The sequence below is a fragment of the Martes martes genome, assembly GCF_963455335.1.
Source record: "Martes martes genome assembly, chromosome: 2".
NCBI classification, from domain to species: Eukaryota; Metazoa; Chordata; class Mammalia; order Carnivora; family Mustelidae; genus Martes; species Martes martes.
In genome coordinates this window covers 27,470,020-27,495,167 of record NC_137889.1, presented here as the reverse complement: position 1 = coordinate 27,495,167, position 25,148 = coordinate 27,470,020, and the positions used below count along the sequence as shown (strand labels likewise).

General features: G+C 40.6%; 1 protein-coding gene across 1 annotated transcript; it reads right to left on the bottom strand.

The window, feature by feature from the left end:
• Nucleotides 1–3,147: 3,147 nt before the first annotated feature.
• On the bottom strand, nt 3,148–24,805 carry UBXN8 (UBX domain protein 8). The gene is made up of 8 exons (XM_080796232.1): nt 24,021–24,805; nt 20,206–20,328; nt 16,718–16,788; nt 13,154–13,276; nt 11,523–11,660; nt 10,068–10,109; nt 7,238–7,312; nt 3,148–4,143 (listed from the first exon to the last, which is right to left on the bottom strand). Exons 1-8 carry the CDS (start codon nt 24,163–24,165, stop codon nt 3,913–3,915), a joined length of 948 nt encoding a protein of 315 aa, XP_080652358.1. The 5' UTR covers nt 24,166–24,805; the 3' UTR covers nt 3,148–3,912.
• Between the last annotated feature and the right edge of the window lie 343 nt (nt 24,806–25,148).

Here is a 25,148-nt window from a genome sequence, read left to right as displayed (position 1 = left end):
ATCCCCGCGAGCTGGCGGAGCTTGAGGCTGGCTTCTCCGCAGCCACCAGTCACGCCAGCTGCAGCCGGGACGGCTTCCCCTGGCCTGCGCAGCTCTTGCTCCCTCCCGTGAATACCTGGGGAAGGCTGGTGGGGGAGAGCTCTCCGCTGCGCGCAAACTCCCTCTGGGTCTGCGGCCCCGGGTCGGGACCCTGCAGTCACCCACACCCTCACACCGAGAAGGTCCTTAAGGTGGAATGCTCTGCTGTCACCGTCTTGAATTCATTTTTCCAGCAAGTTTTCCCACATTTCCATCTGGCGCTAAAACCCACAGATTAAACAGCCAGTCCCATCCAAAGCGATGCAGAAGCCCACACCTGGTCTTTAAACACATTTAAAATCTTAGCTGGGTTTTTCCTAGCTGTTCGTAGAACACCCACAGGGCTGCCATGTTCTGCCAAAGAGAGAAGGGGCGTCGGTGCGTCCCGCCTCTCCTCCTAGTGGATTACCCCTCTTTGGAATTCGGTTCCGGGAATTCTTTGCAGCCTCAGAGATCTGAAGCTCAAAAATGTGATTTTTTTGTATCATCCAGCTGTTTCTTGTTAGAGGGAGGGAAGCATTCTTTGCAGCTTTCTTTACCCTGAGTAGAAGTCCAAAACTGCTGGATGGTTTAGAACTTGGTATTTTTAGGATCTCAGTTTCAGCTGATTAAAACTAGTTCCCAAACGGCCACCGCTTACCCCGCATTTAAAGGAGAATGTCACATTTAAAAAATTCTTTTCCTTTAGAAAAAGTTTCCCCCCTCTTAAGAAAAAGACGGCTTTACGTTTTTTATTTTCTCCCGTGAAAAAATACCCCTTAGTATCATAGGCATATTAATGGGGCAACCTAAAGTGAGATTTACGTTGTTTCAATAACAGGTAACTATTTTATTAAACTTAAATGAGTTATCTGCCACATCGGGCCATTACAGTGAAGTTTACAAAGTGAAGTATGGGACACCTGGGTGGCTCAGTTGGCTGAGCGTCTGACTTGGTTTCTGCTCCGGGCATGATCTCGGGGTCGGGCGACAGAGACCCCCGTCGGGCTCGGCACTCAGCGGGCAGTCGGCTGGAAATTCTCTCCCTCTGCCCCTCCGCCGCACTCTCCCTCTCTCTCTCTCTCAAATAAATCAATCTTCGAGACACCTGGGTGGCTCGCTGGGATCCTTCTCCCCCAAGTCTTAATCCACCGCAGGATTAGAAAATGATAAATCTTAAAAAAAAAAGAAAAACTAGTGAAGCATGAATAGAGATGAAGAATAATACAATTAGGGAGAATTCTCTAAATAAAGATGTGGCTGGTGTGCTAGAGAGAAACAGGTTATAGTGCACACTCTGTCATTCTGACTGCCTGCTATGTTTCAATACTCAGAATATTCTGTATGTAAGATGTAGGTCTTTTAAGTTTTTCAATTTTATTCCTCCACTGAAGTATATTATTAAAAACAATAATAAGCAGGCCAAGTAGAAATAGCATTCAAGTTAGTTTTCCCTGGGGCTATTTTTTTTTTTTTAATCTAAAGCTATTTTAAGCCACAGCTTTCTCTTATATCAGTTGACAAACTTACAACTCTGTCCTTTTTAAAAATCATAAGCCTGTTGCTATCATGGGAAACTATACGAAATTAGGAGGAAGAGTATAAGGTAACCCAATGTATCTTTCATTTACCTTTAATACTTATTCAGCTATATCCCCACCTACTGTCCTCTCCCCATTATTTTAAAGCAAAATTTTACCAGAATTCCTATCTATTATAGCATGTATCTTTAGAGATATTCTTTTTCTTTCTCACCTAACCACAATGCCATCATCACACCTAAAAATAATTCCTTAATTATGTTTCTAATTTTTCCAACTCATTGCAAGAGGACTGGTAAAAAAGAATAGTATTATTAACTAAGAATCTAAAGATTTAAGGCACCTGTAATTCCTTTCCCTACATCCAGAAGATTAGCTTTTGTAACCAAGGAAACAATTAACATCTATCATTAGCCCTTTAGCTATCCCCCCAACAGTGTTTTTGCTTTGTTTAAAGAAAATGTATCGCTATGCAAAGAAATGGCCTTAATGATTTTTGTGTTAGAAACTATGGGGACAGGAGGCAACTATTCCACAAATTTTAAGGACCATCTGTTAATTACTAAAATTTTGTCTTTTTAAACAAGAACAAAGTTTTTTTTAAAGATGTATTTATTTTAGGGGCACCTGGGTGGCTCAGATGGTTAAGCATCTGCCTTCGGCTCAGGACATGATCCCAGAATCCTGGGATCAAGCCCCACGCGGGAGCCTGCTTCTCCCTCTGCCCCTGCTTGTGCTTTCTCTGTCAAATAAATAAAACCTTTCAAAAAAAAAAAAAAAAGGATTTATTTATTTTAGTTGGGGAGGGGCAGAGGGAGAGAGAATCTCAAGCGGACTCCCTGCTGAGCATGGAGCCCAATACAGGGCTCAATCTCACAGCCCTGAGATCATAACCCAAGCTGAAATCAAGATTCTGACACTTAATTGACTGAGCCACCCAGGCACCCCATATTTTTTTTAATGATAATCATTTTCTGTAGTCTGTATCCTTGGACGTGGATGTGGACAGACAACTGAAGATAGAACCTATGAAAGTCTGCGATCAGAACAGGTGAATATGGGAGCGTCTGTTCATTTTCTTTTGTATTTCTATCTACATTTGAGTCTATTTCAAAAAATACTGGACACTTACTGACTCTTCAAAAGGAGCCCTAATTAAGACAAATTGCCAGCCACAGAAACCAAAGAATCTACCCACAACAGTAAAAGTCATTCATCCTGAAGATATCTTTATACTGTTGGGGGAAATGTCCTTAATGTTTCTTGTACTAGTTTCTCTTGCCACATAACAAATATCCCCTGATCGGAGCCAGCTACCACAATACCTAAGTAGCAAAACTTCTTAGTAACTTTCACAATAATCAGTCTTTCCAAGGGGTCTAAAAATTTGGGGTCCTTTTTTTGCTTTTTTAATCAATTGTACAGAAGTATGAAGTCCAGCAGGACACACAGAAAACTGTAATTTTAGTCACACTTACTTCTGGATATTGAGATTATGGGTGATTTTAATTTTGTTTTTATAATTTTGTGAAGTTTTGAAATCCTTTTATGATTAATTTAAAATATGAATCTTTTTTATTTTTTTCAATGTGGGATATTCCAGAGACAAAAAAAAAAAAAAAAGAGGTTGAGACAGCTTATTATTTTCAAACATGTATTAAGCATCTACTATATACTAGGTACTACTGGAGGAAAAAAAAATACAATCCTTGCTTTTAAGGAATTATGTATTTGGGGGAACAAAAACACAGCAATAATACAGTGTGATAAATTCTACACAAGAGGTAAAAGGAGCATTAAAGAGAGGCCAATACACACAGGAGTCAACTTAATTGACTCAACACATATGGGAAAAGAAAAAGGGAGTGACCATGACAAAGATCTTTTTATACCACACTTGTGAGTTGAACTTGGTATTCCTCAAGTACATGAATGTAACACTGCAGGAAGATGAAATAACAACATACACACACACACACACACACACACAATCCTACTTAATAGACTTTAGAGAGTCTGAATTGTGAGATGGTCAGAGTGGCAAGGTGGACTGTAGAGGCAGAAAACAGACTCGTATGACTTTGTTTTTCAACATAGTGATAAATGATGTCAGCTAGGAAAAATACAGATCATTGAGTATCTTACTGTAGACATTTTTATCTAGTCTTCATTTGGTACACTGTAAGATGGCACATTCCAAAAACTATTATATGCAGAGAGTAATCCTTTTCTAATCCTTTATGTCCACATGTTCCCAAGGACATCAACATTAAAGTGTTTCCCTCCTTGAGCTCAATCAAGGGATGGCATAATTTTAATGTGAATCCTTTATTGTCCTGTAATGCCATGGCATCGCTGAAGTAGTTCTCCTTTCTTCATTAGTTGTCTGCTCTTTCTCTTCCACATTGAGTACAGTATCCACAGTTATTCCTATGTCCTGCAGGGACCAGCCTCCCCCCACTTCCAGAGGGCATCTGGGAAAGGAAGTAGACAGGCTGTATTGGGATGTGTGGTACCCAATTTTCATCATCCAGTCAAATAAGACCTAAAGGATAAAAAGTTTAGCTGTCAAATACTGTGCACAGTTGTGTCCCTCTAGAACATCATGGTATTTTATAATTCTTTCACTGTGAAATCATGCCCCTCGGAGGAATGAAACAGAACCATCTACAGTTTAAAGGAAAATAGTACGCCTAGAATTGTGAGATGCAAATAACCTTTAATACCTTTCCGAAGTTTCAGAGAAGGCCTAGGGACTAAAAGCACCTACAGATAGCAGGGGCATTTAACAATTAGCAAAGCCCCAACCCTAGGAAATGGGAAGGCTATTCAATTAAAAATTACGAATAAAGGTTAGCACCTGCAAAAAAAAATTATTTCAATAAAAATCAAAGCCACTAGTCAAAATCATTCAGGAGCTTTGTCACCAGAGACATGTCCAGGCCCCAGGACTGCCTTATGATAGCCCAATTTCCAATGGGCTATTCCTATAAATTGAGAACATTTCTTGTTATGAAGATTTCCATAGTAACTGTCAAAACTTCCATTTCCTATTGCCTAAAAATGCCTGCCAAAGGACTGTTTGCTTTCTTCTTAGGAAGAAAGTGGATACTAGAATGTCCTTGGGGGAAGCTGGAGTATCAATTACAGATAATCTCTGACTTTTCCTGCTAACTACCATCCAAGAACCTACTGATATTCCATTTTTCTAGGTTATAAAGCTTCATAATCTTGCAGTATTTGGGTACACCTTCATTCAACCAATCCCCATATAAACACCTATATCTTTGATCATTTGTCTTATTTTTTTTTAAGATGTTTATTTATTTATTTGTCAGAGAGAGAGCACGAACAGGGAGAGCAGAAGGCAAAGGGAGACGCAGGCTCCTAGTTGAGCAAGGAATCCCCTGTGGGACTCGATCCCAGGACCCTGGGATCATGACCTGAGCTGAAGGCAGATGCTTAACAGACTTAGCCACCCAGGTGTCCCGATTTGTCTTATTTCCATAGACTAAATTCTCATCAATGAAATTAATGAACCAAAAGATATATTTTAAAGATTATGAGGGGTGCCTAGGTGATTCAGTCAGTTAAATGTCTGCCTTCGGCTCAGGCCGTGATGCTGGGGTGCTGGGATCGAGCCCCTCATCGGGCTCCTTGCTCGGCAGGGAGCCTGCTTCTCCTTCTCCTTCTGCTTCTTCCCATGCTTGTGCTCTCTCACTAATCTCTCTCTGAGTCAAATAAGTGAATAAAATCTTTTTAAAAAGAAAAAAAAAGATAATATGAATAAATTATCCCATAGGAACAGTGGCCCAATTTGTATTCACAAGAAAAACTAATGAGAATCACTGTTTTTTCCACACACTGCCCAAAATTCTGTACTCTCTTTTTCCTTTTTTTAAGATTTTGTTTATTTGTCAGAGAAAGAGCAAAAGCACAGACAGCTGGGGGCAGAACAGGCAGAGGCAGAAGGAGAAGCAGTTTCCCTGCTGAGCAAAGAGCCAAATGTGGGACTTGATCCCAGGACCCTGGGATCATGACCTGAGCCCAAGGCAGATGCTTAACGGACTGAGCCACGCAGGCGTCTCAGTACTCTTCTTTTTATCTTTGACAATCTGATAGGTACAAAATTCTGTTCCATTTTAATTTGCACTTCTTTGATTCTAAGTGAGGCCTAACATTTTTATGTCACTTTTTTTTTCTTTAGGAAATCCTTCATTTTTTTTTAAAGATTTTATTTATTTATTTGACAGAATGAGAGAGATTACAAGTAGGCTGAGTGACAGGCAGAGAAAGAGGGGAAGCAGACTCCCTGCTGAGCAGAGAGCCCAATGTGGGACTTGATCCCAGGACCCTGGGATCGTGACCTGAGCCAAAGGCAGAGGCTTAACCCACTGAGCCACCCAGGCGCCCTCCTTCATGTTTGTTTTTTTTTTTAATGTCATTCTATTGAGTTTACCTCTTCCTTGATTAGTATACTCCCTATAAAGAAATGACTATATGTAGATATAAAATATTTTTTGCAAAGTTTTAACTTTCTGAATTTTTTCTTTTTCTTTTTGTAGTAAGATTTTATTTATTTCCTTGAGAGAGAGAGATCACAAGCTGTGGGGAGGGGCAGAGAGAAAGGGAGAAGCAGACTCCCCACTGAGCAGGGAGTCCCCATGTTGGGCTCGATCCCAGGACCCTGAGATCATGACCTGAGCCAAAGGCAGATGCTTAACTGACTGAGCCACCCAGGTACCCCTGAACTTTTTCTTTGTAGAATTTTACATTTCTATGTAATCAAATCCATCAGCATTTTCCATTATAGTTCACAGCATGCTCGTCATAGAAGGCTAAATGCAACAATCATGACAGAAAACCATCTAGATATATTTCTAATACAATGCATAGTTAAGTGCAGTTAAAAATAGAAATACACCAAAATATTAGCAATTAGCCTTGGCATCAGACTGCAGATCAAGTCTTTTTTCTCTCTACTTTTCTGTTTTCCAAATTATTGCTAATGGACACAGCACTGTTTTTAAGAGAAAAAAAAACTCTATTAGAACAAAAGGAAATGACCCCTAAAGAATGATCTGAAAATTACATATAAGCAATAGGGCTTAAGTTAATAACCCATCAAGGATAATGGGAACAAAGTTAAGACTGGCTGCTTGCTAGGGATTTGAGAGCATCGTTATCTACCCAGCTGTGAAAATGTAATTAATAAAAAAAAAAACCAAAACCAATTAGGGGTGCCTGGGTGGCTCAGTGGGTTAAAGCCTCTGCCTTCGGCTCAGGCCATGATCCCAGGGTGCTGGGATGGAGCCCTGCATCGGGCTCCCTGCTCAGCAGACAGTCTGCTTCTCCCCTCCCTCTGTCTCTGTCTCCCAGCTTGTGGTCTCACTCCCCCTCTGTCAAATAAATAAACAAGATCTTAAAAAAAAAAAAAACTGGGAAAAAAAATGCAGAAATCACAGTTCAAAAAGATCCAAAATACCTAATTATCCAAATTTCTGCAACACTGAGTACAAATGCCCTTGACCATCCCTGAAGGGAAACCCAATCAAGAGAGTGGTACTGCCTCCCCCACTGCACGGGAGTAGACTTGCCAAATTCAACAAAAGTATTTCTCAAAATTCAAATGGCCTCACCTGTGAACTGCAAGACTTAAAAAATCTTCTTCTCAGGACAATCCCACTTGGACATCGGAGGGCAACAGTAACTACCTGAGGAATAAAAATGTTCAAGTAAGAATCCAATCTGTTTCTCTTTGCGGTTCCAAAATGGCTACTCCTATGAAACGTCCCTAATTCTAAACAGCTTGTGGGGGGTTTTGTGGGCATTTAGCTCTGAGAGTAGTAGGCCAACAAAAAGGTCCAGATAAAAATCACTCTAAATATAAAAATGCCTTCTGAAATGGAAGAACATCTTCCTATTGACTGACATCAATGATGGAACCTTCCAGAGAGGACACCAGAAACTAGATGCTTCTGTCTAGATAATGTCAAGGTTGCACAAGGGCTTCAAAATTCATCTACCAAACCAAGAAGGTCCAGTGGCACCTCAGAATCTAGAGGAGAAAAACACCGGACTGGAAGGAAACAAAGATTCCCAAGTGACTCTATCATCATAGGCTGTGCCCAGAGGAGTAGGTCCTAGTTGCGGGGATAGAGCTTCTGCTCCATCTGCTTTACGGATTGGGTTTCCACATCATTTCTTCCTGATTAAACAGTTAAATAGCTAAAAAGAGCCTGGAGACTGTTAGTTAATATTAAAAGTCATTTAAAAAACAGATGAGGAAGTCATTTTTTCTCATGTTTATTAAATGATAACTGTCAGGAAATCCTTTTTTATATTTTTTTATTTTTAAAAAAATTTTTTTGTTTTTGATTTTTGATTTTGTTTATTTATTTGACAGAAATCACAAGTAGGCGGAGAGAGGCAGGCAGAGAGAAAGGGGGAAGCAGGCTCCCTGCTGAGCAGAGAGCCCGATGCGGGGCTCGATCCCAGGATCCTGAGATCAGGACCTGAGCTGAAAGCAGAGGCTTAACCCACTGAACCACCCAGGTGCCCAGGAAACCCTTTTTAAGGATTTTATTTTGCAAGAGAGCAAGAGAGAAGGAGCACAAGCTGGGGGAGGGGCAGAGGGAGAAGCAGACTGCCCGCTGAGCAGGCAGCTGACCTAGCACTGGATCCCAGGACCCTGAGATCACGATCAGAACCCAGGGCACCCAGGTGCCCATCCTCTCATTTTTAAATTTTTACCATATTATTTAGAACTCTATGGATGGGGACGCCTGGGTGGCTCAGTTGGTTAAGCGGCTGCCTTCGGCTCGGGTCATGATCCCAGCGTCCTGGAATCAAATCCCACATTGGGCTCCTTGCTCGGTGGGGAGCCTGCTTCTCCTTCTGCCTCTGCCTCTGCCTGCCTGTGCTTTCTCTCTCTCCGACAAATAAATAAAATCTCTCTAAAAAAAAAAAGAGAGAGGAAAAAATAATAAAGAACACTATGGATGGTTATAATACTAAATAAATAACACTAAAAGAATCAAAATGTACTGCTTAAGTAAGAACTGGATTATGTTTCAGATCCCTTTCTCTATCAGAAACCCATGCAGTCTTTAGTTCTCTTGATTAGTCTGCTCTGAAATGCAAGCAAGCTTTGGCCAGAACAGGAATTTTCTTATGGCTCATTATCATAGAGTCACAGCTACCCCATATACATATATATATATATATATAGTGAAAGCTCCACCAACCTGTTCTGTAGGAATGATGTCATGTGTTTTAAAAACAGTAAATTCATAAAAGGTGTTCCCTGTCAAACCTGAGCTATATTTAATTACTTCTGTATGATAAATGGTTGTCATAGATACCAACCCAGCGCTTGATGTGAAGTGAGAAGGTAGAGTGTGCAGGTCAGGACCGACACAGCACAGACTTGAATTTGTTGGGTATAACAGAAAGGAATTAGAAGTTGTTTTTATTTTTTTGTGTTTCTCCTGGAGGTTTGGTGTCTGGATTGCACCCTTCATTGTCTCTACTATGACTTTTGGATTTTCCTCAGACATCCGGAATCCTCAACTGAAATGTTGTCAATGTGTTGATAAAAATGAGACCCTCCCGGTGGCTTTCCTGGTGGCCTCAAAACCAGTTTTTAAGGAGTCTAACCACTGCTGGGCCCTAAGACCATCAGGACTTTCCTTTGTGGCTTTAAAGGACTTCGTGGCTTTAAAGACCCGTGCTCCCAGGACATTAGAGACCCATCTGGACCTCAGCCTGGGGACCGCAGGAAGGCAGCAGACATGGCTGCAGCACAGTTGGGCAGAGGACAGCTCAACACGGAGCGAAGGGTCAGTCGAACCCCGCCCCCCAAAACTGCAAACTGTCCTTCAACTCAAACATCTACACAGTAGCTGCATTCTTCAGTTCCTCTATCTTAGGGGGAAAACTACAATTTGAAGTTATCTGCCTATACTGATTCTGTTTGAATAAGTAACTCCCGGGGCGCCTGGGTGCCTCAGGTGGTGATCTCAGGATTCCGAGATCGAGCCCCAGGATGGGCTCCCAGCTCAGCAGGGAGTCCGCTTCTCCCTCTCCTTCTGCCTGCAGCTCTGCCTGCTTGTGCGCTCTCTCTCTGTCAAATGACTAAATAAAATCTTAAAAAAAAAAAAAAAAAAACTCCTTTGCTGAGCTCAAGTTTGGAAAAGCCAGTGTATCCTTTCTCTGCCCCATGAAGTGGGAGGGCTCTTAACGCCCCACCCTCAGCGGACAGCGGACAGACGGTGGGCTCCAAAACGGGACGAGAGCTGAGGCATTTGAGATCACACCAGATTCAAAACTGACCTAGTTACAGTGCAATCCCATACACACGGGTGCCCGCTCCTCTTTCTAAACCCAAACCGAGATAAGAGGTACTCACTTGACGTTAAAGAAAACAGAAAATATATTTAATTTCCAAAGGAAAAAAAATAAGCTTACTTCTTCAGCTGTTTCAGGAGGTTCTTCAGGTAGATCAAGAACCTAAAGGTAAATTGGGATTTGTAAGAGGAATGTAAACATTTTGAAGGAAAAAAAAAAAACCAATCCCAGCAAGAAGAGTTCCTTTTAATACAGAGTTCAGGCATATCTAAGATTAATGAAGTCTTTTAATAGATATTTATAAAAAATATGTAATACGAAAGAGCTCAATTAATAAACATTTTTGGGGAAGCAACTCTGTGCTGAACAGATGATAGTAGCAGGTGAGCTGACAGCTACCCATCCATGCACATGTAAGAATCTTACTTTTATGATATTCCAAGATACTATATAAAATAGATTATTTAAAGAAACAGAGGATAAATATTAACTTCAACAGACCCCCCAAATTATTTATGTGCATATGTGCATATATATCACATCTTAAGTGCATATTTTTCTTGACTGGCACTTCTAGGGGATTGGATAACCACCATTCACTTTGGTTGTCTTCATGATTTACTCTGCTTTCCCTATTTCTATTTATCCATTACAAAACCAGGTGTTCAGACCATTTTCTCTCATTAAACAGTTGCCAACAATTTCCCCTTAGGTATGCTTTTTGTTTTTTAATAGCGCAGACTCAGGTTTTATAGCACTTTATCTAACCAGCATTAATTGCATTTTATCGAATAAACCATTTGTTTTCCTCTGGTATCAAAAGCACAGGTGATAGTCAACCAAAATTTAACATCAACTTGAGACAACTCATGTTATGAACAAAAAGCAAAGAATCCTGGATTTTAAATTAGTCCATACAGTTCACTGGATCTTTTTGAAATGCTAGAAATAGTTCAGTGACCTGACTGCCATCTTCAAGCCCCGTTAAAGGACCAAGAAACCTCACACAGAGAAGCAACACATTAGAAACTATTTTCAGGGAAAATACGGCCTCCCGGCTTTCCCTAAGAGTTAGTGCAAAGAGACCTATTTCCAACCTTTGCCACCTCCAAAAGAGTTAACTGGGGACGAAAGATATGAAAGAACAGAAGGAATAAATCTGAGCACAGTTCCAAAGTGAATGGTTGCTAACCCCTTTCCTAGCAGGGCCGCTGAGAAAAATGACACTTGCTAAATATGGCTTACCCGTGTCTTAGCTACCTGTAGGAATGTTTCAGTTAAAAAACATTATATTTTGCATTTCTACATAATCGAATTCCTTCCTCAGAAATAACTGAGTATTTTCAAAACCTATTAGCATCTTTTTCACAGCTTCTTTCTATGTGGCGTTCAGAACATTAATACCAAACGGGACAAGTGCTTCTCAATGAAGCTGATCCCTTTGTAGGGTAGTGGGAAGACACCATCTGGATCAAAAGCCAGTCCTAATCTTCACTCACTGTGCCACCTGGCCCAGACAGCAGTATTCCTATCGCACAGTGATACGATTACATGAGTAGGCATTTAGTAATGAACCTCCTTCCGCGTGGGCTGCTCAGCAGATGGTGAGATTTTGGTTAACAGCTTAGGCAAGTTTCGTCTCTTGGCTGCTTCTCTGTTTGATGTTTTAAAAGCCGTCTGGCTCTCATTTTCCAGCACCAAATCTTCGTCACCCTAGTCAAAAAAACAACAGACTATTTCTAAATGTTCTCTATTACCAACTTTATTCTATTCACAGTGGTTATTTCTTTTACCCCAATGGCATTTCAGTAAAAAACAGATTTAGTTCGGGTGCCTGGTTGGCTCAGTCAGTAGAGCAAGCAACTCCATCTCAGTGTCATGAGTTCAAGCCTCACATGGGGCATGGAGCCCACTTAAAAAAAAAAAAAAAGGGAATTTAGTCATTATGTGGCCCAGAAACTTAAAGTATTATCTCCTTAGACAAGAAAACATGGAGCTTAACATCTTGTAGAAGCTCGTGTGCCTGGGTGGCTCAGTGGGCTAGGCATCTATCTGTCTTCGGAAGGGGTCATGATCCCAAGGTCCTGGAATTGAGCCCCGTGACGGGCTCCCCACTCAGCGGGAAGCCTGTTTCTCCCTCTCCCTCTGCCTGCCTCTGCCCCCGCTTGTGCACTCTCTCTCTGTCAAATAAATAAAATCTTTAAAAAAAAAAAAAAAAGGAAAAGAAACTACCCTTATCCAGTTCTGGGGCTCCCTCTGATAGATATAAGGCTGGAGGGATCTTTCCATTTTAACTGATCCCCAAGTTTTTCAGTAGGATGGAAGAAAGAAGAAAACCTGAATGATAACCTTTTCTCCTCTCATTAAAGAAAGCAAGACCGTGCAAGGGATTGTGGAAATAGAGCATGTATGTAAAAAGGTTGTGGAAATAGAGCATGTATGTAAAAGGCTGTGGAAATAGAGCATGTATGTAAAAACATGTCTGCGTATGTGACCATGAAATACTTTCATAGCTGAACGTGGCCCTAGTATCCTGTTATATATAAACATGCTTAAGTTCTCAAATTCAAACTCTCATTTTTCTTCTGAATTAATCACTTTAGAAGGCAAAGGATTTTTTATTCCAGAAACCATAAAGATTACTTTTTATTAATATTATCCATTAAAACTTTCTTCTGTGCAAAATAATTGCCAGATTCTCAGACACATGCTTATCTGTAACAAGTTCTTCTGAACTTCCAGTAGCAAATGATGAAATTCAGACTCAATGGCAAGGGAAAAAAAGAGCCAAAGGTTAATTTGGCTTTACGGAAACAGAGTCAAACATAATGAGCAAAATGTGAGCTTATAGTACCAGGGAGATCTTAGTTAAGGAAAGATCTGAATTTCCTCCTATAAAATATGGTGATTAGTCAACACTTCTCTCAAAGACTATCTTATGTTAAAGCTTATCAAGCACCTAAGTTATACGCTCTTTTGGCACCAAAAGCATTTAGCCCTTCGACACACAGATATGCTCTATGTATAATCATGATCGGTAAAGACTCCCAAAAAACAGACCATATTACTAGTTTAACCTCATTTGAAAATAAAAAATTCAATATCTGTGATATACATTGTACGTACTTATACATTGCACACAATATACATCTATTGCATATACGTAATAGCAGAATTCAAAATATGGAGCGAGGATATTTTCTAACCCCAAGCTTATGGCCATTGCTCAACTTCCAGGTTTCACCCGTCATCTGATAAAAGCGTTCTTCCAGTTTTTTCAGCTTCATTTCCTGGTGAGGTTTTAGAACATTCTCTATGTATCTGCTGGCCTGCTCAAAAAAATAAAAGAGGCATTGTTATTATACCATTCCTAAGATTTTATGTTGTCTATAAAGTAATAAATAGGAGAAGAAATTGTGTTCTCATACTAACTCAATTTTGCCCAAGCAGCAGCAGCCTCCACTTCAACAACACTCTCTACAAATCTGCATTTATACGTAATGCTGATAAAAAAAACAAATGTTCTATATTTATGCTTATTTGGGAGTCTGCCTCCATCCCTTTGGTGTGTTTTCATTTCTTTTTCTTTTTTTTTTCCAGTAAGGTTTTATTTTTATTTTTTTTTAAAGATTTTATTTATCTATTTGACAGAGAGAGATCACAAGTAGGCAGAGGGAGAGAGAGAGCGAAGCAGGCTCCCCACTGAGCAGAGAGCCCAATGTGGGGCTCTATCCCAGGACCCCGAGATCATGACCTGAGCGGAAAGCAGAGGCCCAACACACTGAGCCACCCAGGCGCCCCGGGTTTTATTTTTTTAAGTAATCTCTACACCCAACGTGGGGCTCAAACTCATGACCCTGAGATCAAGAGCTGCACGCTCCACCGACTGAGCCTGCCAGGCGCCCCTGTCCTGCGTTTTCAGTGCGATGAAAACTTACTAGGAGCTATGGATGTAAAGATGCCTAGGACGGGATCCTTGACTTCTAGGAGCTTTGAGTCAGAGCCGTTTGTTGAAAGCATGCCCAACACATGAAGTTGCTTGGAAGAGCATTCACTGAATAGCTTAATCACAGTAAAGTTGAACATATCTTTGGACTTAAAATGAAAAATGGAGACTATAAGAAAGAGAGAAACAGGAATTTTGAAAACCACACTGGAATTTTTAGGTTAACGGTGCAATATTTCAAAATTCTAGGGATTTTTAATCTGTTCTTTGCCAAATCAAACTATCAATCAAGTATCAGAAGAGAAAAATCACCATTTTACAATGCCAAGCCTCAAAAATTTTACTTATCAGCAGGTACATATCTGCACAAGTTCGGCACTTCACCATCCACATACATAGACTATACAGAGACACTAATTTTCTTTTGTCCAAAGAGAGAACTTTAATGGGTTAAAGACTTCTGCCAAACAAAAGAATCCTAAGTTTACACACCTTTAGGAATTACAGACACCGGTTAACAGATAGTTGGCATCTAGATGTCCTTATAATTTACTAATTATCAAGCAAGGCTTTACAATTAACAGTTACTTCCACTAGAAATAACATGATACAGTTCAAATATTTACAAGAGAATTTCTTACAAAAGATCTTGCAAGGACACTTTTATTGTTCTAAATTCAGATTAGGGTAGTTACAAATGTAGTAATCTCCCATCTCCCAACAAATACATAGGCTTTTAGTCTTGTGACTTGTTTTCAGCCTTCACTTGGTTACTTAAAAAGGAGTAATTTGTTCACCAGAAGAACAAGTTGTTTAGAAGTTGAAACATGTTGAAAACAAGTTGGTAGCTTTCAAAATATTAGTGCCCTTGTACCAAGCCTTTGTAAAAGGGCTTATGTTAAAACAAACAAATTAAATAAATAAATAGTTTATGTTTTCAATATTTAGATGAAAGTCCACATGAGTCCCTGCTTTCACAAAGGTTAATGATCCATCTGGCAACTGCCTCGGTCTGACAGTTCAAGGTCAAGAAATAGTGTTAGATGATCATCCACAGTAAATGGAATTCCTAGCTATCAAACACAACCTTGAATAGTTTACAGTAATGCTCTGAGCAGTGCTCAGAGGGAAAGTTATACCTGTAAACATCTAATTAAAGAATGATCTTAAATCAAGAAGTTAACTTTATACCTTAAAAAACTGTAAAAAGAACAAACTAAACAGAGAATAGAACAGAAAAACAACCAGAACCAAAATTGGTTCTTCAAGAAGATCAACAAAACTGACAAACCTTTAACCTGATGAAGAAAAAGAGAAGACAAATAATTAAAATCAGAAATGTGAGGATATTACTACCAGCATTACAGAAATAAGAAGGATTAGAAAAACAATATTAGAACAATTGTAGACCATCACACCAGAAAACCAAAATAAAATAGACAAATTCCTAGAAACACAAATTGCCTAAACTGATTCAAGAAGAAATAGAAGGGGCGACTGGGTGGCTCAGTGGGTTAAGCCTCTGCCTTCAGCTCGGGTCATGATCCTGGGGTCCTGGGATCGAGCCCTATGTTGGGCTCTCTGCTCAGCAGGGAGCCTGCTTCCCCCCCCGCCCTCTGCCTGCCTCTCTGCCTACTTGTGATCTCTCTCTCTCTCTCTGTCAAATAAATAAATAAATAAATAAATAAAGAAGGGTAATAGGAAATCTCAACAGAAAATATTGAATCAGTAATTAAAAACCTCCCCAAAAAGAAGAGGAGGACTAGATGGATTCACAAGTGGATCCTTATCAAACCTTTAAAGAGTTATTAACACTGATCCTATTGATATTCCAAAAAATAAAAGAGGTGAGAACAATTCCTAATTAATTCCATGAGGTCAACATCATCCTCACACCAAAGACAGGGAAGGACACTACGAGAAAAGTACAGACCAGTATCTCTTATAAATATAGGTGCAACAAATTCTAGCAAACTGAATCCAATAGCATACTAAACAGATTATATGCTAGCTAAGTATTATTTATCCCAAGAAAATAGTTCGGTGGTTCCTCAAAAAGTTAAAAATAGAATTACCATATAACCCAAAAGAACTGAAAACAGGTACTCAAAGACTCGTGCCCAAATATTCATAGTGGCACTATTCCTAATAGCTAAATGGTGGAAACCTAAATGTCAATCAGCAAATGAATGGATAAACAAATTTGATATATCCATATAATGAAATATTATTCACCCACAAAAAGGACTGAGGTATTGATACATGTGTATGGATGAACCCCAGAAAACATTATGCTAAGTGAAAGCGGCCGAACACAGAGGTTACACGTTATAGGATTCCATTCATATGAAATGTCCAGAATAGATAAATTCATACAAACAGATAGCACGGGTGCCTGGGTGGCTCAGTTGGTTGGGTGGCCGACTCTTGATTTCAGCTTGGGTCAGTCTTGGGGTCCTGGGACTGATCCCTGCATTGGGCTCCGCACTCAGTGGCACTCAGTGGCACTCAGTGGCACTCAATGGGGAGTCTGCTTTTTGTCTCTCTCTGGCCCTCCCCCCTGCTCCCTCTCTCTGTCAAATAAATAAAGAAAATGTTTTGGAACTAGACAGAGGTAGCAGTTGCACAACACTGTGACTGTCCTAAATGCCACTGAACTGTACATTTTAAATTGGGTTTTTTAATTTGGTAATTTTAGGTCATGTGAATTTGACCTCAATAATTTAAAAAATCTAAGCACAGAGAAAGCAATAGACCTCAATTTTAAATGCCCCAGATATTCTGTATTCTCTCTATATATACTCTCTAAAAATTATGCTTTTACCTTTTCACCCTGTGCCTCTTGTTGTTTTTTTCTGACAAGTTTTTGTTTTTTCTCATTCTCCTCTTCTTCTTCTAGACAGCAAAACATAAAAGTGCTTTTTAATTCCCAAATATGATAAACTGAATGCTCTTTTCTCTGAAAATAGTCTGTAGATAACATTTCAAGAGAGACAAACCTTCAAAAAACAGACTGTAATTTTTGAAATAATGAAAAATGAGATATATGCAGATAGTTCAAACAAAGAAATCCACAAGTAAAATCTATAAGAAAAGGTCTGTTCTGAAACAAAAGTTCTTTCACATGTATTGATATTTTATGTATAGTTTGGGTGAGGAGGCTTCAAGAATGATTATGGGAGCATCTGGGTGGCCCAGTTAAGCATCTGCTTTTGGCTCTGGTCATGATCTCAGGGGTCCTGGGATCGAGCCCTGCGTCAGGCTCCCCGCTCAGTGGGAAGTCTGCTCTGCTTCTCCCTCTCTCTTTCTGCCCCTCTACCCCTCGGGCTCTCTCACTCTGTCAAATAAATAAATGAAATCCTAAAAAAAAGTGATTACGCTGGGGAGAGCCTGGGTGGCTCAGTTGGTTAAGCATGTGAGTTGGATTTAAGTGTAGGCCCTTAATAGGGCTTCAGCAGCTCCAAGACATGGCATAGAAGCTCATTACTGAACCTGAGCGTGGAATGCTGCACTGCAGACTTGAGTACCATTTGGTCAACCTTGGACATGACCATAAAAGCAAAATGCCAGGATGCCTGGCTGTCTCAGATCTCAGGGTTGTGAGTTTGAGCCCCATGTTGGATGTAGAGATTGCTTAAAAATAAAAACATAAAATCATAAAATCATTAAAAAAAATAAATGCAGGGGTGCCTGGGTGGCTCAGTGGGTTAAAACCTCTGCCTTAGGCTTGGGTGATGATCTCAGGGTTCTGGGATCCAGCCCTGCATTGGCTCTTTGCTCAGCAGGGAGCCTGCTTCCCCCTCTCTCTGCCTGCCTGCCTGCCTGTCTGCCTACTTGTGATCTCTCTCTCTGTCAAATAAATAAATAAAATATTAAAAAAAAAATAAATGCAACATGCCTAGACCCCGAAGCTGGGCTGTGTTTGGCAATTCCGATGATTGAACCAATATTAGGTTATTAGCCACTGAACGGCAATAGAAAGGATTTTTGCTGTTGTATGACCTTTTTCATTCTGGGTATACTAAATTAGTTATTTTAAGTGGAGCCCAACATGGGCTTGACTTCACAAGGCTGAGATCAAGACCTAAGCTGATATCAAGAACGGTAGCTTAACCTACTGACTGACCCAGACGCCTGCACCAAGTTTCATTTAAATTAATTTAACTGTATTCCCTTGAGGAATTATCCATCTTTTTGGAAAATATATCCATTAACCTGCCTGGCTCTTTAAATAGGAACACTCCTTTCTGTCAACTACTTTCTCTCCTGGCAATAAGTGTTTCCTCAGATTTATGAAGGAAAGATTAGGGCAGCAGCAAAGCACACAGGAAAATCAGAAGGCCCAGTCTGGCCACTAACTTGCTATGTGATGAATCAGACTTAGTGATCTTAAGACTCCCTCCCGACTCTGAAACAAAGAGTATAGCTTCTAAATAAATCAATAACAGGTGATTAAGGAGCTTTAATTTTTTTTTTTTTTAAGTGGACTCCATGCACAATGTGGGGCTTGAACTCACGACCCTAAGATCAAGAGTTACATGCTCTACTGACTGAGCCAACCAGGAGTCCCAAAGGGCTGTAATCCTTAAAGCCACTGAGCTTTTGATACATTTCATCATACAAATCTTTACAAAATATGGAGGATTAAAATTTTGGGAAGACAAAGTATATAGACAAGCTGATTTTTTACTCATTTGAAGAAAATCTGACAATTAAGCACTTTATAAGTCTTTTTTTTTTTTTGAAGAAAATCTGACAATTAAGCACTTTATAAGTCTTTTTTTTTTTTTTTTTAGATTGTATTTATTTGACAGACAGAGATCACAAATAGGCAGAGAGACAGGCAGAGAGAGAGGGGAAAGCAGGCTCCCTCTTGAGCAGAGAGCCCGATGTGGGGCTCAATCCCAGGACCCCAAGATCAAGACCCAAGCCGAAGTTAGAGGCTTTAACCCATTGAGCCACCCAGGTGCCCTAGCACTTTATATAGTCTTAATTACTTCTTTTTTAAAAAATTTATTTATTTGAGAGAGACAGAGACAGCAAGAAAGAGAGAGGACAAGCGGGGGACGGGGAGAAAGAGAAGCAGACTCCCCACTGAGCAGGGAGGCTGACGTGGGGCTCAATCTCAGGACCCCAGGATCATGAACTGAGCCAAAGACATACGCTTAACCAAATGAGCCACTTTTGACATTGTTAAAAGCTTTTAACAGTTAAAAGTAAAACTTCTTACTTATCAAAAATAAGAAGAAGCCCGGTTTCCTAAAGTTAAGAGTAAGTGGTATGTAAAGGAAAACTGACAAAGTGAAATGAAAGATAAATTAGGTTGAAAAGCCTTTACGAAGTAATGGTAGATACAATTACTACTTGTTTAATAGTTTATAAACTGAAAGCACCAAAGAACAATTAAACTGCATGATTTGGGGTGTCCGGCTGGCTCAATTGGTTAAAAGTCTGCCTTCTGGCTCAGGTCATGACTGCAGCCAGGGTCCTGGATTTGAGCCTTGAGTCCAAGTATCCCACTCCTTCAGCCGCTGCCCGCTGACTCATGCTCTCTCTCTCAAATACATAAAAAAAATCTTTAAAAAAATAAACTGCACAATTTTAAATTAGAGAATTTGCAATGTATCAACATAGAAATGGTATCATTTCAAGTGCATGTATAAGGATAATGTACAATTTCAAATAAAATGTTGGATATGGGGGTGCCTGGGTGGATGTATTTGGTGGAGTGTCAGACTCTTGGTTTTAGTTCAGGTAGTGATCTCGGGGTCATGGGATCCAGCCCTATGTAGAGCTCCACGCTCAGGGAGGAGTCTGCTTGAGATTCTCCCTCCCTCTGCCCCTCCCCCACTCATGGGCAGGCACGAGTGGTCTCTCGGTCTGTCTCTCTCTCTCTCCCACGCGCTAAAAATAAAGAAAGAAATCTTTTTTTAAAAATGGAGGATTTATAGTCCATTAAAAATCAAGACAAAGGGGTGCCTGGGTGGCTCAGTGGGTTAAGCCTCTGCCTTCGGCTCAGGTCATGATCTCAGGGTCCTGGGATCGAGCCCCACATCGGGCTCTCTGCTCAGCAGGGAGCCTGCTTCCCTCTCTCTCTCTCTGCCTGCCTCTCTGCCTACTTGTGATACCTGTCAAATAAATAAATAGAATCTTAAAAAAAATCAAGACAAAAGTTGTAATGATGACTCTACCTTGAAATGGCACATCACCAATTAACAGTAAGTAGTTCTTACTATGCAAAGTTCTAGAATCAATAAAGGAAAGGAACTTGAGTAGAAAATTATAAAAGGGTAGCACAAATAATAAACTTACCTTTCAGATACACTTGGGACGATTTAAATGAATTAAGCCATGAGGTAGTCACAGAAATAATTAAAGTAAGAAGAGCAAGCAGTAAGAAAATCCGACCACACAGCAAAATTAGGTCTTTAACGCCTTATAAAGATAAAAAAAAAAAAAAGTACAATTAAAATTCAAAACACTTTTCTTGATACTAAAAGGCATTAAGATAATCTAGAGTGGTATAGTAAAAGTTAATTTATGCAACTGTCTTATGATTTTTTTCATACACTCTCCTTTGTGACCTAAAATCATCATGGTTGTCATTGCCAGAACGAGTTTTCAGAAAACAATTTTAGAATAGCTTCTGTCTCAGGAATATACGTATAATTCAAGTGACTGGCTACATTATAAACAGTATGACTATCAATAATGAATAAATTCTGGTTTCCCTCTATCCGGAGAAGGAAATGAAATTATCCCACCAGGAATTAAACTGTGACAGTATCATCTTGTCAAATTCTCATTCTATTTAAAAACAGTCATTCTGAAACATGAAATTCATATTTCTCATAGTTAAATTATACAACTGTGTACTTCTCTATTTCTGAATATTTATTCCATCATTTGCAAATAAAATTACTATATACATACATGTTCACCTAGAAATAAGTAAAAATTCAGTGTTTCATCTTATTTTAAGAATAAAGATGAAAATTAGATGAGCAAAAATGTAACAAATACCTATATTTTGTGTAACATTAATAGTGAGAGAACAAATACAAAGTTGGGTTAAAAATGCTTTCTAACCTCCAAGAGTTTTTAGTTTGGTAGTTCTCAAAAGTTACCAGGCACAATCAGGGCAGGTAATCAGTCCAATTAAAGATTAAAGAAGGAATTATATATACATACTTAAATATTTCTTTCTTTCCTGAAGTATAGTTGACTACACTTATAATAAATATTTTATTTATTTTAATTAATTTTTTAAAAATTTTTATTTAAGTAATATCTATACTCAAAGTGGGGCTCAAACTCACAACCTGGAGATCGAGAGCCACACATTCTTCAGACTGCATAAATATTTCATTTTTATCTCAAAACTGATATATATGTAATCCTCTTAAAAAATAGCAACTTAAAGTTGTTTAAAGAAATTCTTGTTTTGGGACACCTGGGTAGCTCAGTTGGTTTGGCTCAGGTCATGATCCCAGGGTCCTGGGGTCTGGAGATTGAGTCCTGCATCAGGCTCCCTCCTCAGTAGGGATTCTGCTTCTCCCTCTCCCCACCCTCCACCCTGCTGGTGCGCTCTCGTGCTTGCTTTCCCTCTCTCAAATAAATAAATGAAATATTTTTTAAAAAAGAAAGAAATACTGTTTTGTTTTGCCTCACAGTCCTCCAACTTTTGCCAGCATCAGCTGTTGACCCAAGTGTTGTTCAAAACAACACCTAACTAAATCTAGGGTATAATAAAAGTAATTTAATACCTACAGCATTGGTATTTAGAGAAACCACTCAGGTATGGGATTTATGTTCCATTATGCTGCTTTTTGTTCTAACAAGCAAGCAATTGGCAAATGTCATATGGGAATATAAGAACTAGATATGTGCGCACATCTTTGAAGTAGAAAAAATTTATTAAATTGATTTTTTTGGTACTTATTCTCAAGAGCCCACGTACAAGGCACTTCAAAGAATAATAAATGTGAGGAAGCAGCAATAATATATTTAGCTGTAAGTACAAGTAAAAATGGCAATGAAGGCTTTTTACATACTAGAAAAAGATAGGAATCATTTTTTCAGTGTCTGTACAAAAATACAACCCAGGTGAATGAACAAGTCTGGGATTTCTAATTTTCCAGCTAGGAATTCAATTAGCAGCTCCGGCTGAGTATTAGTGTCTGTAAGTACTGCTCCACATGTAACCACCCCTGCAGCCATTGCACTGGGACATATGGTTTGTAAAATAGACTTAACTACTATTACTGGCTATTTGGAAGATGAGTATCAAGAAAATAAAGTAGGGGCACCTGGCTGGCTCAGTCAGTAGAGCATGTGACTCTGGTTTGAGCACGACACTGGGTGTAGAAATTACCTAAATTCAAAGAAAGCCAAGTAAACCACCATCAGTTCACAACTGACAGAGGTTTCTAGCAGAAAGGAGTTAAAACTCAAAAACTGTATTTTCCCGATAGAGCTGATTATGTGAGGAGACTTCCCGCTGCAACCCTCTGCAACCACCTTCTCATTGACTAGTGACTCACACGTTAAGTGCATGGGGCGCCTGGGTAGCTCAGTGCTTAAGCATCTGCCTTTGGCTCAGGTCATGATCCCACCATCCTGGGATCACGCCCGAGCCCTCCTCAGCAGGAAACGTGCTTCTCCCTCTCTCTCTGCCCCTGCTTGTGTTTCCTCTCTCACTGTCTCTCTGTCAAATAAATAAATAAAATTAAAAAAAGAAAAACCATGAAGTACGAAGTAGGAGAGAGTCTAAATTAACAGAGGTGGATACTGTAAAGGCAAGGGAGCAGGTAAATTCAAGAATAGGAAAGTGTGAATTTAACATCTCCTTATGTAATTTGGATAAAGGTCTTTTGTTAGATTCCAACACAGCCTGAGTGAGTAGGAGGTTTCTAGAGGGACCCTGCAGATTTTTTTAAAAGAAGCATTTTATTTTAAGTTCTTATTTCCAGCAACATTTCTAGGTACCTGACTTCTTGGGGCTGGGGAGAGGGAGAAGAAATATACAAAGCTAGGTTTTAACATGGTCTCTAACTTAAAAACTGAACACAGGGAGGGAGACATGCATGTAAACCCATAACTAACATATCCCAAAATGGACTGATTCTCAGGTCCATTTTCCTCTTAGTCTTCCCTTTATCACTGGCACTATCAACTACCAAGGGTTGTCCAACTTCACATATAGGAGTCATTCTCGAATCCCTCCTTTCCATGAATCCATCCACAAATCCTGTTGATTCCACTTTGTAAATATTCCAAATCTGTGCACATTTCATCTGTTACCATCCTACTCCAGGCCATCATCACTATTTGCCTACTTCAAGAGCCTCACTTGCTTCACTGCTTCCACTACAGTCTCCTTCCAAAACATCCTCCACAGAATCCAGTGACTGACTATCCAGTTATGCCTACGCCTAGCGTGGGGCTTGAACGCACAACCCTAAGTCTGAGTCGCATGCTCCGCTGACTGAGCTAGCCAGACGCTCCTCCAGGAACTCAAAGCCTCAGGGACGCGCTCAACCTCCGTTAAGTCTGTTTTCTCAAGTGTAAAATGAGGACTGTAACAGTAACCACCCCCATAGTTATAATACAGATTGGATAACAGAGTTAGGCTTTTAACAGGTGCTCAGTGAATGTTATTATCTCGAGCCACTCTCCCCCTAAGTCTCCTTAATCCATTAACAGTGATGTTCACCCTTTCCTCTAACACGTCACAACTCCCTTCGTCTAGAATGTTTTTGGCTCTCTGTATCATTTCCTTAAATTCCACGGAAGGCCTACATCACACCACCCTATTTCCTTGTGAGCGTTCAAAACAATCTGCAAATAGTGTCTACGTATGTTCCTGTGCCTTCTGCCAGCCTCTACCCTTGCACGCAAAACTGGAAGGCCACCTTCTCCGCCAAAAGCAGTCAGCCACCCCAACGTCACCGGGAGTCTCACTCTCCGGAGACTCGGCGCCGGAAGAGAGAGGCGGGCGCGATGCAGCCTGGGAATTGTAGTCCAAGCCGCCCATGGAGGAGGCGGCCCCGAGACAGGAATCCGACGCAACATTCATGGGAAAGTTATGCGGTTGTGAGCGCTAGAAGGAAAAAGCCAACACTTACCTAGATCGGGGATCCCACGCCGGAGCTCCAGACACAAGAGCGGGAGAGCAGAGAGGAGGAAAACCCCAATGACCCCACGGGAAGCCATGCTGGCAGAAGCTCCGCGTCCGGGGGGAGCCCCGCCCCTTCCGGTTGCGCCTTCCATCGGGCGATGGTGTGGATCGCTTTCTAAGGGACGTTATTTCGGGGACAGCTAGGTCCTGAAGCCGGGTCGTTGGTTCGACTGATATCGCCCCTGTTTTCGAACTCATAATCTGTAGTTTTATATCACAAAAAATGCAGGTCACCTCCCCACGTCACATGTTGTCCAGAGAGGTGGTCTGTCTGGCAGCCCGCCCAGCCAAATCCTGTGAAAGCAAAGCTTGGGCGCTGGCTGCAGCTCCCTGGCGACAAGGCCCGCAGCGCTCGTCCCTTCGGCTGTTGGACTCCGGAAGCTGTGAAAAAGAACTCTCGAAAGTAAAATGTACTGGAAGAGAAAGTGTAGGGGCAGTTGACTCTGTGAGAAGGCAGCCTCTTGCCTCGTGATCTGCCTTGTGTCCGCAGTGGGTGATGTGGGCTTTTGGGTCGGAGCTACTAAGCACTACTCTTCTGAAGGATCTTCCTTACCTCCCTAACGGTTCCTGGCCCCTTCAGCAGCCTCTTGTTCCTATGGGCTGATGCTTGAAAAGTGGGGCCTGGACCAAATTCCAGGTCCTGGAGACCCTGGAGTCCTGCTACTCCTTGCCCTGTGCCTCAGTTTTGCCAGAGCAGGTGTAACTGTTGGAGACTTAACTTGGCCTCGCAGTTCTGTGACCTCACTGCCATCCCATGACTCACCTCTGTGGCGTTTCTAAGCAGCTGCAACTCAGTTAACCTCTGATGGTCTCCACAGTTTACAAAGTTTAATGCTTTGAAATTTCATTTTCTGACCCATCCATCGGTCCTCCCACCTCACCTTTCCGTATATTCCAACACATTTATTGAGCCCCACAGTTTTGCCCGGTGCTGTAGAACTACGGGAGACTCAAATACATGTAAGTTACTGAATCTGTCCTCAAAAAACTCAGTTTACTAGCCCAGTAAACAGATAAATACAATACAGCACCTGAGTGCTGTAATAGGGATACACACAGGGCGCTGGCAAACCCT

Excerpts from the sequence above, each read along its gene's own strand:
- UBXN8 (XM_080796232.1), bottom strand. The coding sequence starts at position 24,165 with ATGGAAGGCGCAACCGGAAGGGGCGGGGCTCCCCCCGGACGCGGAGCT. Across the intron at positions 11,661-13,153 it reads GCAATGGCCATAAGCTTGGG|GGTGACGAAGATTTGGTGCT; the intron begins GTTAGAAAATAT and ends TTTTTTGACTAG. Across the intron at positions 4,144-7,237 it reads TTAAGTCTTGCAGTTCACAG|GTCTTATTTGACTGGATGAT; the intron begins GTGAGGCCATTT and ends TTTATCCTTTAG.